The sequence below is a fragment of the Hippocampus zosterae genome, chromosome 5 (genome assembly GCF_025434085.1).
Source record: "Hippocampus zosterae strain Florida chromosome 5, ASM2543408v3, whole genome shotgun sequence".
Lineage (NCBI taxonomy): Eukaryota > Metazoa > Chordata > Actinopteri > Syngnathiformes > Syngnathidae > Hippocampus > Hippocampus zosterae.
The window spans coordinates 7,410,554-7,429,001 of record NC_067455.1 but is presented as its reverse complement, the minus strand read 5'-3'; the positions used below and the strand labels follow the sequence as shown (position 1 = coordinate 7,429,001).

Sequence of the window (18,448 nt, the reverse complement as noted above, 5' to 3'; positions counted from 1 at the left end):
TGCATTACATGTATCATGGAGGAGCAGGAGTAATGGATGGATGGAGGGTTGCAGGGATGGATGGAGGCATGAGATAGGATGAGGAGGAGGAGGATAGAGTTTGGGGGCTGGATGGCAGATGAAGAGGACCCAGATGCAAGAGTGTGTGTGGCCCCAGGCTGAGAGTTTGAAAGTGTGGCAAATTCAAATATTTATTAAAAGCGAGGTCTGGATAAACATGAAGGGATGTATGTATGTGTGTGTGTTTGTTTGTGTGTGTGTGTGTGTGTGTGTGTGTGTTCGTGAGTGTGTGTGTGCGTGAGTGTGTGCGTGTGTGTGTGGGTGTGTGTGTGTCCCTTTGGGCTTCTGGCGCAAAGCACATTGTGTTAATAATATCCAAGTGTCCATGCCACCCTGTGAGTCGTGTGTTTTGGGGGCATGTGTGTGTGTGTGTGTGTGTGTGTGTGTGCGTGTGTGTAGATGTGGCTCCCAACTACCAGCACTACTACTCCAACCCCAGCTACCATTTGATGTGTCGCCCATGCCATGGCTTGCATAAAAAAGCCATTTTGAGCCTCACTCATTTAAATCAAAAGCAACTACATTTCCCACAATGCCTTGTATAAAAAGCCAATGACAAACTGTTCAGTGCAACCTGTAAATTTGATTTTGAAGGCATTTTTTTTTCTAAAACAGACTCGATATGTGGTCTGAGTACCAATCGTGGTAGATGAGCTCCCTCTAGTGATGTGCTAAAGAACCACAGCCCAAGTACAGTTCAGTTGTATTTCACTTTTAAGAGCGATTCATTTGCGATTATTCACTGTACAATTGTTTTTACATTTTGATATCAATATGATTTTTATCCAGCTTTGATGTGCAATATATTTTAATTGACCCATGATTTTAGTCAGATTTTTATTTTTGTACGATATTTAAGCACGGTCACAGTGTCACATTTTGGAATCTTGACTTGTACTCGTTTTTGATGAACATACTACGCAACTGTATTTTTTGTTTTTCCCAGACAAAGCTACTGAGAACAGATTGTCATTTGAAATGCCGACCTGCTTCAAGACAGCAGAGTTAAACAATCACCCCCCGACCCCCGCCTCCCAAAAACATACAGTATCCCTCAATCACGTTTTAAATTATGAATGAGGTGAATTTTGTGATTTGTTGGAAAGACATCGACCAGATGAATATTTTATCTCTTTCTTTCTGCTGTCTGAGAACAACTACAGATTACTCCAAACTGTGTTTGTGTGTACAGTGTGGGTGCAGTCCAAGCCGTGTCTTTCCAGAAGAAGACGTTGGCTTATCTGCTGCAGTCGAATCCCGGCAATCTGTTCAGCATCAACCAGGAAAGCGGCGCCCTCAGCCTCACCCGCACCGTCGACTACGAGAATGGGCACAACGTGCACACGCTGCAAGTCCGAGCCTCTGAGCCCGACACTGGCCTCAGCGGCGTGTGTGAGGTATGGGGGGAGAAAAAAAAAATCTATCAACACATGACAGGTCACTTCATTAGGAACACACAGACATTGACCGATGAGCTCCAAACCAAAAGATAAACAATGGTCAAGGGAGAGAAATAAATTACAGATAATATAAAATACTCTATCATGAAATACGCTCATATTAATTCTGTGCTGAAAAACGAATCCAACAAAAAAAGTCATTTTTTTCCAATAGGCTCAAGAAAAGTTTTGTAGCTTGAAATTTGGAATTGTATTTGAATACGCCGCAGAAAGACTCGTCAGCGGTATTGTATGTAGCATAAAAAATGTTTTAATATATTACAATGAGTCTTCAATGAAGCTGACGTGCATGATTTTGGAATATGGGCGACGTAGCTGGAGAAACCCACTGAAGAACCGGGTGAATAGATCAACTCGAAGGTCAAAGGTCGAACACGTAAACATGAATCCTATCTGTGAGGTGGATAGTAATTTTAGTATTTATATAGTTTATTTTAGTTTGTAGCGAGCGGGACCTAAGTGTTTTCATTTTCAAACTTGCATTCAGTGACGACTGCATCGCTTCTGAGTGCAGCTGCTGAATCAGACTTTGTGATGCAACGCTTCAGTTTGCTGCTTGTGCCGCTCACCGCGCACGCCCCGCGCCCAAAACGCGCACTCGCGCCGCCGTTGCTCTCATTTCCGTCCGGGTGCTTGATGAAAAGTCAGCACATCAAAGCTGCGTTCACGAGCTCAGTGATCAGACGCCATCGCCGTCACATCAGCACTTATACGCGCGCGCTTATTAACCACACAGACTCTCATATCATATAAACACAGGCTGATACACACACTTGTGTAAATGTGCAAAAACATCGCTGACTCCTCATGATAAGTTCTGAAGATGTCATAGCTATTCGCATTAACACACACACACACACACACAGGAAAACGGATACATTCACACTCACCTGGAGCTGTCCATTATCACCATCCCAGCTGTCCAAAAGTTGTTAAGTGCTTCAAAATGGCTACCAGTGGCCCCTCAAGGCTTTGGCTACTCTATTAGCTTGGCTGGCTAATCCACTCCAAGGGTGTGTGTGTGCGTGGGTGTGTGTGTGTCATATGTGTGCACCGCCTGCTTCTCCATAACACTATTTATAGTGTACCTCACAGTAGCATCTATAGGTTGTGTAGCCTTCAGCCCCAAAGGACATTTTAGAAGAAATGTCACCCGGCACAAATCATTGTGAATCTACTGAAATGCTAAACCAAAAAAAAAAAAAGAAGTGTACACTTGATGTAAGATCCTCTTTATTATGGTTGGCTCAACATCATTTGGTAAGAATTCACACTTTTGTTTACATGACTTGAAGGATGCTGCTGTTTTGGTTAGTGAAAATATTATTGGTATGCAGCGTTCCCTCGCTATATCGCAGATTTTTAAGGGCTTGTTTATTATGGGGGTCTTTTCGGTTTTGCAAGAAAGTCGTAATTTAGAGTTGAGCATTTTCAATGTTGTACGGCAATATCTTGGGCGATAATTGAGGGTCTATTGGACAATCCATTGAGTGTAATTAAGAGGAAGAAGAAGAGGCAGAGTCGGTTTCCAACTAAACTCTTGTAATAGAAACGCAGAGCATTTGGACAACCGCATGAGCTCCAACAGGTCGAACCTTTGCTGTAGTCAGGACTGATTATTTTTCATTATTTTGGTTCCAAATAAAACAGGAAGTTTTCAAATAGAACTCCAGTGTCTACTTAATGACAAAAGTATGCCTCCTCTAGGTTGTTGTCTACATAACAGATGAAAACGACTGCACCCCGGAATTCTTGCACTCCATTTATACCCGAGACAACGTTCCTGAGAATGTCGCTCCCGGAACGTCACTGCTGCAAGGTAAGATTGCATCAAAGAACATTCCATGCCGTCGCCTCTTTTTGGGATCCTTAAAGTCTAATATCATTCTCAGTTCTGGCCCGGGACTGCGACTCGGGTGTCAACTCGGAGCTCTCCTACTCAGTCCATGGCGACGACTTTGACATAACATCTGCGGGCGTGGTCAGCGCTGCCCGCCGGCTGGATTACGAGCGGCCCAATCACGTCTACGAGTTCCTAGTGGTTGCCGTGGACGCCGGAACGCCGCCTCGCACCGGCACCGCCTCCATACGCGTCCGGGTGGCCAACACTAATGACGAGACCCCCATCTTCTCGCAGACAGTGTATGACGAACTCTCTCTTAACAGATAATCAGAAGAAGCAAGTGTATGATTTCCAAAAGGGTTAAAGAACTAAAGAACTATGATTCAGATGATTAGCTAGCTGTTCTTAGACAAGCATTAAGAGTAAGAAAAAGTTACTGCTACGATATTATCAGAAGAAGTTAGCATGGCTGGTACCAGATTAGTCGAATAAAAGGAAGAACGCAGATTAGCTATTGCAGGATGAGTAGAAGAAGAAATTAGGCTCACTATTACCAGATTAGTAGTCAAAAAGCAGCTTGGCTCTCTGTTACCACATTAACAGAAGAAGCTAGCCAACAAGTAAAAGTAGAAGAAGCTGATACCAGATTGAAAGTAATGAAGGAGTCTAAGATAAAGCTGTTAGGCTACCTGTTACCAGGGAGGTAGTAGTCAAAGATTGGCAGTAAAAGAAGAAATGAGGGCAGCTATTTCCATATTAATAGAAGAAAAGCAGCTAGGCTCTCTGCTACAACATCAACAGAAGAAGCTAGCCAACAAGTAGAAAAGAAGAAGGTGATACCAGATTGATAGTAATGGAAGATTCTAGGCTAAAGATGTTAGGCTAGCTGTTACCAGAGAGGTACTAGTCGAAGATAGGGAGTCGAGCAAAGAATTAGGCTCGCTATCACCAGATTAGTAGAAAAAAGCAGCTAAGATCTCTGCTACCACATTAACAGAAGAAGCTGGCCAACAAGTAGAAGAAGATTAAGCTGATACCAGATTGATAGTCATGGAAGATTCTAGGCTAAAGCTGTTAGGCTAGCTGTTACCAGAGAGGTCGTAGTCGAAGATAGGCAGTCTGTAATCAAATGATCTGAAACAGAAGAAGAAGCAAGACGATGTCATTCGCTCTTTTACTCAACTGGAATTATTTTCAGCTACAAGACATTCTTGAGTGAGGATGCGGGCCCAGACACCCTGGTCGCCATCGTCCACGCCAACGACCCTGATGGCGACGGTGTCTCGTATGCTATCACTGGTGGCAACGAGGACAGCAATTTCCTATTGGACAACCAAAAAGGTGAACAACACACATTCGTTTGGGCTTGAGAACCAAGTCGTAAAAAGACCCACCATCTGAGTTTCGCATGATACGTTAGTATTGAGGTATCGGATTATTGTTGGACAAAATATGGTTTGTCTGAACCTTTTTCTGTTTAAATGAGCAACGTCAGTTTTAGAGTAAACCTCAATTGGAAATGACAGCAAGCAGACGTCTCTTTTTTGGAGGAACTTTGTTTATCTTCTTTTTGTTTCCGCATAGCGATGTTATCCGATCATATCACATTTCTTGAAAGCAAGAGAGTGAGCCCATTGCTGATGAACATTTTTTTTAAATGTGCTTTAAAACAGTTTGTGTTCTAATGAGTTTAAATACATTTGGAGCACGTGAGGGGGGCAAAATAACAGTCATTCATTCATTCATTCATTCATTCATTCATTCATTCATTCATTTATTTATTTATTTTTATGTTTACTCTACATCACAGATTGTCACTTCTCACAGCTGCGTCCGCAATGTATCCCCGCCTTGAATTAACGATATTATTGACGTCTCACATCTTGTCAAAAACAGTCAGCGACTATCCCCAGATGATATCTTAAGGTTGGTTTTCCCCATGTATGTCTGGATAGTAGAACAGCCTTAATATAATTTTTAAATGGTTATAAGTAGAGCAGCAAATAAAAGAAACAACAAACTATAGCCCTATTTATAATTAATTCCAATTATTTTGTCACTGGTTTACGTCAATAATGAAAATGCCGTCATTTATATGAGAAACACAAAATCGTGTTGCCCTGGTTCTCCCCGGATAGTCGGGATGTTGTTTGTTAGCATGCATTAGCATAACAACATGCAACAGTGACAAAACATTCACGCGCACACACACACACACACACACACACACACACGCACAAGTACATCAGTTGTTGCCGAGGTAACCAGCATATTGGGGACAATGCTAGTGAGTCCCCAAACAGACGTGCATGTATAAAATGTGAATACACCCATAATTATTTATTGATATTCAGCTGTGTTGCTCATGTTTATCTTTTTGTGTGTTTTGCACCTTATCGCCCAACATGCACACCTCTTGCCGCACACACACTTGCACACACAAGCACACACTTATACACACATACAAACACATACAGTAGACACAGCAGAGTGCTAAGCACATAAATGGCTGCAATAGTTTTTTATTGTTACCCACACAAGGTAGATAGCCTTTGGCTTGCTGGGATGTTGGACTCTGTTAACTGTGTAGTAAGTATTTTCATGTAAATGCACTCCCCGGCTCCCTGGCAAAGCCGCTTATGTCTTAGTTTGTTTGCTGTGTTATGCTAATGCCCTCCTGATTGTTTGCACATGAAAACGCAGCATTGGTTTTTCAACATCACGGAAGAATGTGAGGTTTTTTTGCCAACTATGCTGAAAGTTGACGCTAACCGATATTCCTTCAATGGTTGGTTTTAGGGTCGGGGTCATGGTTAAGGTTTAGGAGATTGACTCGGGTCGAGAGTCCGTGTTAGGTTTTTGGTGTTGGTTCTTATATTTAGGGTTTAGGGTAGGGTTCGTCTTCGGCATTATTGTTTAGATTTGAAATAACATTTTTGGGTCGATATTCAAATTGGGGATTGGTTAAGGGTAGGGGTAGTTTTTAGATTTAGGATAGGTTTGGGGTTCAAGTAGGGTTTAGTTTTTACGTTTAGGTCAGGGTTTGGGTGAGTGGTTAGGGTAGGGATTAGTTTAGGGGCTAAATTTAGGGCAGATGGGGGTTTAGGACAGGGGTCAGGGTTAGGAGTTAGTTCTGTAGTTTTGGTTTTTGGTAGGGGGTTAGATTTAGAGTTGGGATACAGAGTAGGGTAGGGTTTTGGTTTTAAACTAGGGTATATGGTTCGGGTGTAGTGTATGAGTCAGGGTTTAGTGTAGGTGTTAAGTTTAATAATAGGCATTGGGTTATGGATACGCCACATCGTATTCCTTTGTTCTGCAGTACAATCTGTATTTCCTGTTTCAAGGCATCATTAAGCTGCGGCGGAGCCCTCCGCCTCGACTCAAAGGTCCTCAGTACGTCCTCACCATCACCGCTACAGATGACAATGCATCCGGCGGTCCGTACCCACTCAGCAGCTCAGCTCAGGTCATCGTGGGAATCAACGACATCAACAACAACAAACCCATCTTCCTGGAGGTGGCAACCATTTCAAGACCGTCTCAACTGTTTGAAGATTCAAAGCCATCTGATGGTTGCTCTATCTTTTTGTAGTGTCAGAACTACAGTTCGAAAGCCGCCGTTCTGGAGAATCAGCCCCCCGGGACTTTTGTGTTGAGGGTCCAGGCTCAGGATGCTGACATGGGGGTGAACGGAGAAGTCAAGTACGGCATCATGCACAGGGATGGGGTGTCGTCTGGATTTGACATCCATCCAGACACTGGTTGGTATAGGCACCACTGGTATCTGACTGTAATGCATTTTAATTTGGAGATTTGAAAACAAGTAATAGGATCTTAAAAAGAACTCTAAGATGTCTCGGGAGCCAGTGTAGGGATACCAGAGTAGGAGTTATGTGCTCCCTCTTACAAGTACCAGTCAAGGGGCGAGCAGCAGAATTCTGGACCAACAGGAGACGCTTAATGGAGGATTGTACAGCACTTTGTATATAGCGGCTCTATAAATACAGTTGAGTTGAGTTGAGAGTCAAAGTATCAAACGTACTTAAGTGCATTTTATTTCACTTCAACAAGGAAAATTCAGAGTTGGTATACAAGTAAATTGAGTTAGAAGCATGGTGATATAACGAATTAAACTCATCTTCATACATCTAGCTACCAACTTATTTGGTGTCTTTGTTTTGCCAGGCGTGATCACGACGGCGGTGAGTTTCGACCGGGAGCGTCAGCGCGAGTTCACGCTGTCGGTAACCGCCACCGACCAAGCCGAGGAACCGCTCATCGGCATCTGCCAGATCACCGTCCTCGTCGCAGACCAGAATGACAACGACCCCAAATTCGAGAACAGCCGCTACCAGTGTGAGTGTTTGGTTAGCTACCTAGCATTAGCATATACCACTGCTTGAACCACATCACAACACATGTTAAGAGATTGAGCTCATGTATACATTTTTCAGACCCTGTTCGTACCACCGTTTGAGTTCCTTATGCTCTTCCGTTGTTTTGGGTGTTGGTTTGATTCAAACAAACCCTTTGAAAGGAGACTAGCTTATTGTCGCTGTCCTGCGAAAAACATCGTTATGGCCATTTTTTTTTTACATTTTTACATAAATGGTGTCCTTGTTTCAGGCATCCCATTAACGAAAAAAAAAAGACAAAAATGGACATACGTGCTTTTCACAACACAGAGACGATATGCAGTTGCCAACAGGGCTTTTTTTGTTGTTGTTGTTTTAACTCCTTTCAGAGACGGTGAGTGGGTGTTAAGATAGAGTTAGGATTTCAAGACAGGGTGTTTGTTTGAAAGTAAGGTTTTAAACCTGGATCCGTGTTTCATACAAAGCCTGGGGTTTTAATTTGGGGTTTGAACGAAGGGTTGGTTAATCAGGTCTCGAGACAAATTGAAAGTTTAAATCAAAGGTCGAGAATTCTCAAACCTTCATCAACTGAAAGTATCTATCTGAATGTCTGTTCACGATCTTTCAGATGGAAGTCTTTACTCGGGCTAACAGCTCTCACTTGTACTCGGGTATTCTTGGCGCACATCTGTTGCCGAGCTCATCCATATTCAGAGTGAGCTCAAACTCACACATTCGGCGCCGGCTTTCTCGGCGCGTGTCTTCCATTGGATTTGTTTCGCCTGAGCCTTTCTGTCGGGATCAGGTGAAGTTTGTCAGTCGGCTGTTAGCCGTCAGTCTGCATCGGCGTCAAGCCGGAAGGCGGGAGGGGATGAAGGAGGGATGAAGGAGAGATGAAGAAGCTCTTCGGGCCTCCATGTGTTTGTTTGTTTGTGATGTGTGTTGTCTGGCTGTGTGTTTTGATAAGCGGCGTGTCACAAGTCGTCCTCGTCACATTAGCAAAGGAGGACCTCATGAACTATTTAGCACACGCGTTTGACTGGTTCTGGCATGCGGGTGTGTGTGTGTGTGTGTGTTTTCGAATTCATTGTTATACAGTAAAATCAATATTTGAATGGTTCATTCCAATGAATAGAAACAGAAGGATTTTTTTTAACTGGCCTCAATCCCAAACGACGTTAGCAATCGTGTCCTCTTTCAAAATAAGGTATTGAGTCTGTGTTTTCAACGAGGGTTGATGGCTCAATTTGGGGTTTGATGACATTTTTGGGGGGTTCTTCAAATTTGAAGTTCAAACCTGAGCTTGGGTTTCAAACAAAGAATTTGAGTTTAAGAAAAAGAAAGTGTTTATTTGTCTCACAATGGAGAAAACGCAAGTGTCAGGGCTTCAAGTTAGGGTTTTAAACCTAGTGTAGGGTTTCAGACAAAGAATAAGTAATCAATTTAAGGTTTCAAAACATGAGTTGGGTTATCAAAATAGGAATCTAGCAGTGGGTTTCGGTTTTAAGCAAGGATTTGAGTTGAAGTTGCAAGCTCGGCTATAAATTAGGGATTAAGGTTTCAAGTAAGGAGCATTTGAGGTTTTAAAATAGGATTTTTTTGTTTTGTTTTGTTTTTGGCCACAGTTAAGGTTTTCAGCAAGGATTAGACTTTTAATTTAAGGATTCAAAAGGGGATTAGAGTTTCAAACATGGTTTACAGTTTCAAGTTTGGGCTTTTAATTGGGGTTTTAAGAAGGGTTAGGGTTTCAAAATAAATAGCCAGGGTTTCAATAAAACGGTTAGGGTTTCAAAGTAGGGCTTCAAGTCACGGCTTCCATTTAGGTTTTTAAACCCTGGGGTAGGTGTCAAACAAAGGGTTAAGGTTTCAAAGTTGAGCTTCCAAACAGAACTCAGATTTTAAATTAGGATCAGAATATCAAATTAAGGTTTCAAATCAGGGTTTAACTTGAAAACAAAGGTTACATTTGGATGGTGTGTTTCGAAATAAGGTTCGTGTTTCACATAAGGGTTTCAAGCCACGGTTGGGGTTTCAAATGTGGCTGCGATGCCACAAACATGGAATCAGCAATTCGAAGATTTCTGTCTTTGTTTTGCGATAAGCTTTGACATTTGCTATCCCGTCAGCAGGAACTCTGCAGCACTTCCAGAAAAGCCCAAATGTCAGCTTTTGACTTTACAGCACAGGGCAGAACAAAGCCGACACAACACTGCGCACGCGTTATTTTACACAACTGCTGTCATGTCGCTGGCATCAAATATCTTTCTCAGACTTCCTACGAGAGGACACGGCCGTGGGGACTAGCTTCCTGCGGGCGGCGGCGCACGACGACGACCAGGGTAGCAATGCGGCCATCGCATATTCGCTGTCCCCGCAGAGGCCCGCGTACCTCCACATCAACCCCGGCACGGGATGGATTTATGTCAACCAGCCCATCTCGCAGGTGAGGGGACCCGTTTGTTTACGGGCTTGTGCTGCTCTGTTCCAGCTAACCCAGCGAGTCAATCATGGAGGGGACCACAATTTATCATCAGCGCTCCTGGGTGGGGGCCACTTCCTAACCAGATGTATGAGGAAATTGTCATTTTAAATCAGAGCGAATGAAGCCTACTCAGTTGCTGTTGTTTAAGTGGTAAAAATAGATTTTGGTGATAGAAGGCAAGCTCAGTGTCTAAAATCACTGTCGGGTTTTTCCACTTGTGTGGCTGGATTAAAAAACAGTAACTGTAGTTTTTTCTGACCAAAACTGAACAATCCAAAAATAGCCTGCCACATACTGTGATTGGTTTTCTCCCGTGCAAAGAGCTCGTGTGCATAAAAGACGGCCATTCAAAGAGGCCACTAAACTGCCGAACAGCAAACCAAAATGAAGTGCAAGAAATTTTGTTTATTGTTTTTCACAAAATTAACTCTGGGCGCCCGGCGGTCCAGTGGTTAGCACATTGACCTGACAGTGCAGAAGTACCGGGTTCAATTCCAGCTCCGGCCTCCCTGTGTGGAGTTTGCATGTTCTAACACACCTGCGTGGGTTTTCTGCGGGTACTCCGCTTTCCTCCCACATTCCAAAAACATGCATGGCAGGCTGATTGACCACTCCAAATTGTCCCTCGGTGTGAGTGTGAGCGCGGATGGTTCTTCCTCTGTGTGTGCCCTGCGATTGGCTGGCAACCGGTTCAGGGTGTCCCCCGCCTACTGCCCGAAGCCAGCTGGGATAGGCTCCAGCACCCCCCCCCCCCCCCCGCAACCCTTGTGAGGATAAAGCGGATCAGAAGATGGATGGATGGACAAAACTAACTCACTCCAAATTTTAACATTATTCAGGTGCTATGTTTGTCCGACACATCGGAACCAGACTGGAATGGAAATCACGTTAAATCCCCATGTAATTGAAATGCATTGTTTAGTTTTGTTTTGAGGGGGAGGCGGTTAAAATAATTCAAAAATAATAACTACATAATAATACCCTTAAAAACCCCTTTGGTGTATTTCCTCCTGGCAGACGTCCAAAATCAACCAACAGATCGTGGCGTCCGACGGCGGCAACCGCAGCAGCTCCGTGGAACTCACCGTCATCATCACCAACGTCCACAACCAGCCGCCACACTGGGAGCAGCCTGAGTACTGGGTCACTGTGCCCGAGAACACCGTCAGGGACGCCAAGATCCTGGTAAGTACAACTCAAACGTTCTCACTCTCGGTACTTAAGTAGGACAGATACTAGGATTAAAAAAATAAATAAAATCGTCTGGTCATTGCAGAAGGACTGATTCAACTGAGACGGAAATGATTTTAATGATCAGTTATATACAAGATGTAAAATGCAATACTGATAAGAACAACAGCAAAATTCTCTCCAGACAAAATATTTTTTTTCTTTTGTGAACTTCCATAGCGCTCATTAGGACGATTTATCGTTTTGGGATTGAAATCATTATCACAGAGATCACGGTTTTGTGATTGTCAAAGCTGTTTTGTTTTTTTCCTCTTTGCTCTCCACCCGAGTGCTAATCACACGCCAGAGGAGCGCTAGTTTTAAATTTAGCCGTCCTGTTAATTACACCGCTAACGAGGTAGAGAGGCAGTCTGTCATGTTGTGTTAACTTTTTCTTTTCTTAACAGCATATGGGCTGAGATTATTTTTAAAACTTCACAAAAGTTCACTCATCTCCACCCAAACTTTCTATGTATCATAAGATGGTTGAAACAATATACAGCGGTGGACCCGATTTCAGAGTTTTTTGAGGATTTTTTTGTTTGTGTGTTTGTTTTTTTGCTTTGACTTCTGTATGACAAAAAAAGGAGGCTTCAAGTTGTACAATATCGCTCCCATTGGCTATTTAGTGTCAAACTAAACATCAAACAAAGGTAATTACACAGAGTGTTTTTAAAACAAGCACACAATGTTGCCTTTAAGTCTGCTAACTTAAATGCTCGTACAGGCTGGGAAGTGCCATTGACGGGCTAATGCATATTTATTATATTATATTATACTATATATACTATTATACTACATCCAAACAATGACTGTTACTTGACAGTCAATGATGATAACTGCCACTTTGCACAATAGAAATAAATATAATGACTAGAAATACGTCCACACAGTCCAAAATAAGTCCACGGCATGCACAGGCCACAAGCAATGTACTGGACGTGTTAGTTACGGAATGCTCTTCTTGCCATTTGTTCATGATAATCTCACAGGGTGACAAAAAAATAAATAAAATTGTACACGTGCAGCGTACGGGTCATATAATTGTTTAGATGGCTACTCTCCAGAATCTATTGGCGTGAACAGCCCTGCACAATGGAATTAAACTCAACGGCTGGAAATACTCCGCAGTGTGTTAGGTGTGTTGTTTAAATCAGTCAGGCTGAGAGTGTTTCTGTGTTTTAAGTGCTCGGACAGCGTTTCTCACTCAGCGTTACTACCGGAAACGCAGTACCTTCTGTGGAAACATTCCTCCTGGTACTTGCTTTTTTTCCCCCCATCTTTACTTGGCTGAGGTCAAGTTGGTGTTTTTCAGTTTTTTTGTTTGTTTTCCAAAGTAGAGAGGGTAGAGGTTATCGCAAGGGCAATTCATTAGAACACTGTGAAACCTCCAAGGTCAAACAAAACTACAGCATCAACCCAGCAACACAAAATAAACACAGCACCACCACAGTACCAACTTGGCATTAACGTACTGTAGCACCAACAAAGTGCCAACACAGGACCATCACCCGCATTTATAAATGTTGAACCAACAAGGAACTGTCACAGACCTCGCAGAGAAACTTCAAAGAACCAGGAAAGAACCATCGCAGATCCACCGTAGATTAATTGCAGATCTAATATTGAACTATCACAAACCAAACACAACCACTTCAGACAAATAAGACAATCCCAGGATGACCATAGACCAGGGGTCACAAACTCCGGTGCTTGGGGGTCCCAATCTTTGATGTTTTAGATTTTTCCATCCACTACGTTAAAAAAAAGAAAAAACTAACTCTAAAACAAATGAAAATCAAGCTAAAACAAATCATTAAAAAAAATAAAAACAAACACATTTTCTCTAAAAACTCATTCAAACTTATTGAATTTCAAAAACAAAAGTCCAAACGAAATTAAAAAGTCACGTGAATGAAAAATCCCAAACTACTAGAACACACAGACACACAGCCTCGACAGAACCAACACAGAAACCATTACTGGGCCAACGTAGCACAATCGCAGATCCAGCAAACATCCTGATCGTAAATCCAACAGAGAAAAAATTTTACAACAAAACGCAAAAGCATCACAGACTCAACATCAACCTTGTTTTTCCATCTGTGTTGCCGATCAAAATTTTACTTCGGAAGGATTGCCTTGATTCCTTTCACATGCCTTGAAGGAAGCCAGCGTGCTCTGAGAAGAATGTTCCGGAATGTTCTGTGATGTCGGCCCACTGAGGCCGCTCCTTGCTGTCCTTACAAGGATGATGTGCAGCCTCGCAGCGCTCAAAGGTGAAGCGTGCCAGGCGTTCTTTTCACACGTCGTCAAGGCAACGCGCTCGCTCAGCGCGTCTGATTTTCGTCAAGAGTCAATGCGAAGTAAATGAACGACCTCCGCGTCCCGTGTCAGGAGCAAGGGGCAGCTCCACTCAGCTCATATATTTCATCCAACTTTCACGTCACCTACTTGAAATACAAACAATACTGGTCCAAGTGGAGATCAAACATCACTCGAACAGAACAGCAGCAAGTTGACAAGTTCAGAAAACCGACATCCATCCTCGCAGGGGCGAGTTTCTTGAACGCAACATACGCATAGCTGCTCTGCCAATGGCTACTCCCGAGCATCATCTTGGCATCCCGTTGGCTAAGAGGAACTTCTACTGAATGTTGCTACTGGAGATAGATAGATAGATAGATAGATAGATAGATAGATAGATAGATAGATAGATAGATAGATAGATAGATAGATAGATAGATAGATAGATAGATAGATAGATAGATAGATAGATAGATAGATAGATAGGTAGGTAGGTAGGTAGGTAGGTAGGTAGGTAGGTAGGTAGGTAGGTAGGTAGGTAGGTAGTTAGATAGCGATCTATGTAGCTAGCTAGCTAACTAGATGATAGATAGATAGATAGATAGATAGATAGATAGATAGATAGATAGATAGATAGATAGATAGATAGATAGATAGATAGATAGATAGATAGATAGATAGATAGATAGATAGATAGATAGATAGATAGATAGATAGATAGATAGATAGATAGATAGTTAGATAGCGATCTATGTAGATAGATAGATAGATAGGTAGATAGGTAGATAGGTAGCTAGGTAGATAGGTAGCTAGGTAGTTAGATAGGGATCTATGTAGCTAGCTAGCTAACTAGATGATAGATAGATAGATGCCTATGCAACGTCCTCGTCATTCGCCCCTCGGGCTGTGAGGCGTTCCGATAGTTTTACGTAAATGTAAATCACCCAGAAAAAGTGTTCAACAGTCGGGCGATCGCTCACTATGCTGATGTTTGCCTTGGACATTTTCGAAGGATTTTTAAAGGCCGACAAAAGCAAAACGTCCTTGCATCAGTTCTTGACAAAACTCCAGGCAAAAAACACTTTTTTGAGAGAGAACATGGACTGCAGAGGGCAAAAAACGATGAGGATGCAATTAAAAGTTACATGACCATCATTTGTATTCTTTACTCTATTCTTTGTTTTTTTTTACATTATGCACAACTCATGAATTGTGCAATAATCTGATTGTAACATGTATTTGTTGTATATTTTGATGCATTTTTATGCTTTGGAAAACATGTTTGAATTTTGGGGGAACTTGGAACGGATTAGGGCATTTACATGGAAAACACGTCTCTACTTACAAAATCTAGTTACGAAATTTTTTCCACAACCAATTAATTAAAGTCGAGGCACCACTGTCCCGTAGAATCAGAATCAACAAGGAACCAACACATACCAATGATAATACCAGGAGCACCATCAATCAGACGCAATTCAATTCTAATTATTTGTGATTGAACTAATGCAGTCCCCTTCTTCCGGCCCTCAGACGGTTAAGGCCACGTCTGCACTGGGTGACCCAAGGGTCACCTACAACCTGGAGGAGGGTCAGGTACCCGAGACCAACATGCCCGTGCGCTTCTACATAAAACCAAACCGAGCGGGTGGCTCGGCGTCCATCCTGGTGGCCGAGAACTTGGACTACGAGACAACGCGCTTCTTCGCTCTCCGGGTTCGAGTCCAAAACGTTGCTGCCGTGCCGCTTGCCTCCTTCGCAACTGTTTACGTCAACGTCACAGGTGAGGAACTGGGACAAATTCGGCACTGAAGACGGTTTGGCTTTCAAACAAGGCTTTTTTTTAATGTTCTTTGTAATATAAATAATTTCATAAAATACAGTATTTTACTAGCATTTTATAATTATCCTCTGAATTCATAAATGTTAAAACAATGTATAGTTCTTTTGTAAAAAATTATCATGAATTAACATTCATTTTATTTTATTGCCATACTATAATTAGAATGAATTAGCCAATTTTTAATTAGTAAAATAGGTCAAATTCATCGTGTGTGTTTGTGTGTGAGTCTTTGTATTTTTGTTTATATATTATTTACCAATTATTTCCTTTTTTTATTGTTATTACTAATGTAATTTGGATTCAGCAACCATTTTTCATCCAATGGATTGAAACTCATATATTTATATATATATTTAATACCGAACCTTGTTTTTTAATAATCACAATCTCAATATATTTTGAAATTTAAATATTTTGATAATAAAATGTTGATTATTTTTTGACCACATTATTTAAATACAGTAAATAAAAAAATCTTTAATTTTATTTCACTATTAAAACAACAGCAATTTTGAAATGAAATAAGAATTCAGTGTTATAATTAATTACAGAATGATTTAGTAAAATAGATGCAATTTCTTTTTTACATTTGTATTATTTTCACATCATAAGTCACCAAATTTGGGAGGGGAAAAAAACCTGCCAAGACAACAAATATTACAGAACACTCCTCGATCGCTCTACCACAATGTCTTCTCTCTTCAGACGTGAATGACAACGTTCCTTTCTTCCTGTCCTCCACGTACGAGGCAACGGTTCCCGAGGGAGCCGAGGTCGGCACGTCGGTGGCTCAGGTGTCGGCCATCGACTTGGATTCAGGCCTTCACGGCATGGTCAGTGTTTCCCTCTGGGAATATTACTCTCCGGTTTCCTCTTTTACCAGCGGTGCTGTGTATGGAATCACTCCCCTATCCACGAAATACAGCACAGTGGTGGTCTCTTATCATGAGACACGATGAACACAATTGCTTCAATGCCCATTGACATTGTGCTCCTTCAGCTGTGGGGCTCCTACACTCCATTATCTGAAAATCGCTTTCTGGTGATTAGCGAGTAAAGAATGAGTGAATGATTCTGGACGTAGCCGTGGTTTTTCTTTGTCCCGTCCAGGTCCACTACACCATCTTGAAGGATGAGAGTGGAGACTCTGGGTTGTTCAGCATCCATCCGATGAGCGGCGTCATCACCACGCGGGCCTCCTTTGATCGAGAACAAAAAGCCTCCTACCTTATCGAGGTCCAGTCGCAGGACGGCTCTGAGTCGGCAAGACCGGGACAGCAGGGACAGCCCAACACCGGTAACCACCTCAGAACCAACGTAGAACGAGCATAGAACCAACACGTGGCTCATTTTGTCGTCCTCTCAGACACGTCCTACATCAGGATCTTTGTGGCGGACGTCAACGACAACGCGCCGGCATTCCCACGCTCGGTGTATGAGGTGAGCGTGGAAGAGGACAAGGAGGTGGGCTTCGTCATCATCACCGTCACAGCCAACGACCACGACGAAGGTCAGTCACGGCCGAGGAAAACCCAACACGGGGTCCAAGTCAAGTCACATTTATTTCGATAGCGCCTAATCACAGAAACGTCTCAAAGGGCTTCACATGCCCACGGTTGAGCAATATTAGCACGTCCCCTGAGCTGGAACGAGTTTCAGCCATAAAATTGCAAGTTAATGAGTATTTGTTCACAACAATCAAGGTTAACAGTTTGAACATTAAAACTCATTCAGTACCAGCCAATTCTGGACCAAGTCTGAAAAGACGTTTAAAAACGTCTTTGGGAGTGAATGAGTTAAATATATTGTATCTTACCTTAGTATTCGAGTACATTTAGCTTGGACTTGAATTGCAAATTATTGTATTATGTTTTGGTGGCACGGTGGTTCCGGCCTTCTTGCGTGAGGTTTGCATGTTCTCCCTATGCCTCTGTGGGTTTTCTTCGGGTACTCCGGTTTCCTCCCACATTCCAAAAACATGCATGACAGGCTGATTGAATACTCAAAATAGTCACTAGGTGTGAGTGTGAGCCTGGATGGTTGTTTGTCTATGTGTGCCCTGCTATTGGCCGGCGACCAGTTCAGGGTGTACCCCGCCAACTGCCCGAAGACGGCTGGGATAGGCTCCAGCATGTATTCTGTTTTTACTTCCCCACAGCATTGCAACTTCATTGGAATAGGTTTTGCACATTGGGGTCAAGTTCGGCAGCGAGCCAGCGGTGTTGGCAGGTCTGAATTAAATGCGGCACGTAGCAGTTCACTCCTACAAATTAGCCACTTTCCAGTTTTTGTCAAACCGAAATGGAATTGGGTTGGTAAAACCATTGCAGAACCAACTCAAAACTGACACAATTCATACAGACCCAACTGAAAGTGGCATTATCGAACCTCCACAGAGCCACCATCGACCCAATAAAGAACTGACATCGAGCCAACACAGTAACAACAAAAACAAATCCAACACCGAACCATCATGAGCCTAACATCCAACCAACAAAGAAAGAACAAACAAGTTCAGCACAGAAAAAACACCCGACACAAGATGAACACAGACCTAACATGGTACCATCATTTATCACAGCACTCAACCACCAAAGACCCAGGATAGAACCTAAATACAACTTAGACGCAACTAGCACATGATGGACCGAACAATCTCCCACGAAAGCAGAATCAACAAAGATTTCAATTTAGACCGGGATTTTTATTATCCTGATGTCTACGGTTGTGTCATGTCTCTTTCCAAACTCCACAAGTTACCTCTCGCACCACTCCACACCTTCCTCCCGCCGCCAACCTCCTCCCCTCGTTAGTGAGCACCACCGCGCTCCCCAGAGCAGGATAGTTTTGATGTTTTTGTTTGCCTTG

General features: G+C 42.6%; 1 protein-coding gene across 1 annotated transcript in view; it reads left to right on the top strand.

Moving 5' to 3' along the window:
* The window catches only part of si:dkey-22o22.2 (neural-cadherin), an 85,495-nt gene that overhangs the window by 40,547 nt on the left and 26,500 nt on the right, over positions 1 to 18,448 (top strand). The window contains exons 4-16 of the mRNA XM_052066025.1: positions 1,253 to 1,457; positions 3,228 to 3,339; positions 3,413 to 3,662; positions 4,562 to 4,704; positions 6,708 to 6,880; positions 6,956 to 7,124; positions 7,549 to 7,719; positions 9,989 to 10,161; positions 11,218 to 11,385; positions 15,271 to 15,520; positions 16,286 to 16,413; positions 16,691 to 16,877; positions 16,947 to 17,090. Of these exons, the coding sequence (XP_051921985.1) occupies positions 1,253 to 1,457; positions 3,228 to 3,339; positions 3,413 to 3,662; positions 4,562 to 4,704; positions 6,708 to 6,880; positions 6,956 to 7,124; positions 7,549 to 7,719; positions 9,989 to 10,161; positions 11,218 to 11,385; positions 15,271 to 15,520; positions 16,286 to 16,413; positions 16,691 to 16,877; positions 16,947 to 17,090 (2,273 nt within the window). The remainder of the gene's footprint in view (positions 1 to 1,252; positions 1,458 to 3,227; positions 3,340 to 3,412; positions 3,663 to 4,561; positions 4,705 to 6,707; positions 6,881 to 6,955; positions 7,125 to 7,548; positions 7,720 to 9,988; positions 10,162 to 11,217; positions 11,386 to 15,270; positions 15,521 to 16,285; positions 16,414 to 16,690; positions 16,878 to 16,946; positions 17,091 to 18,448) is intronic.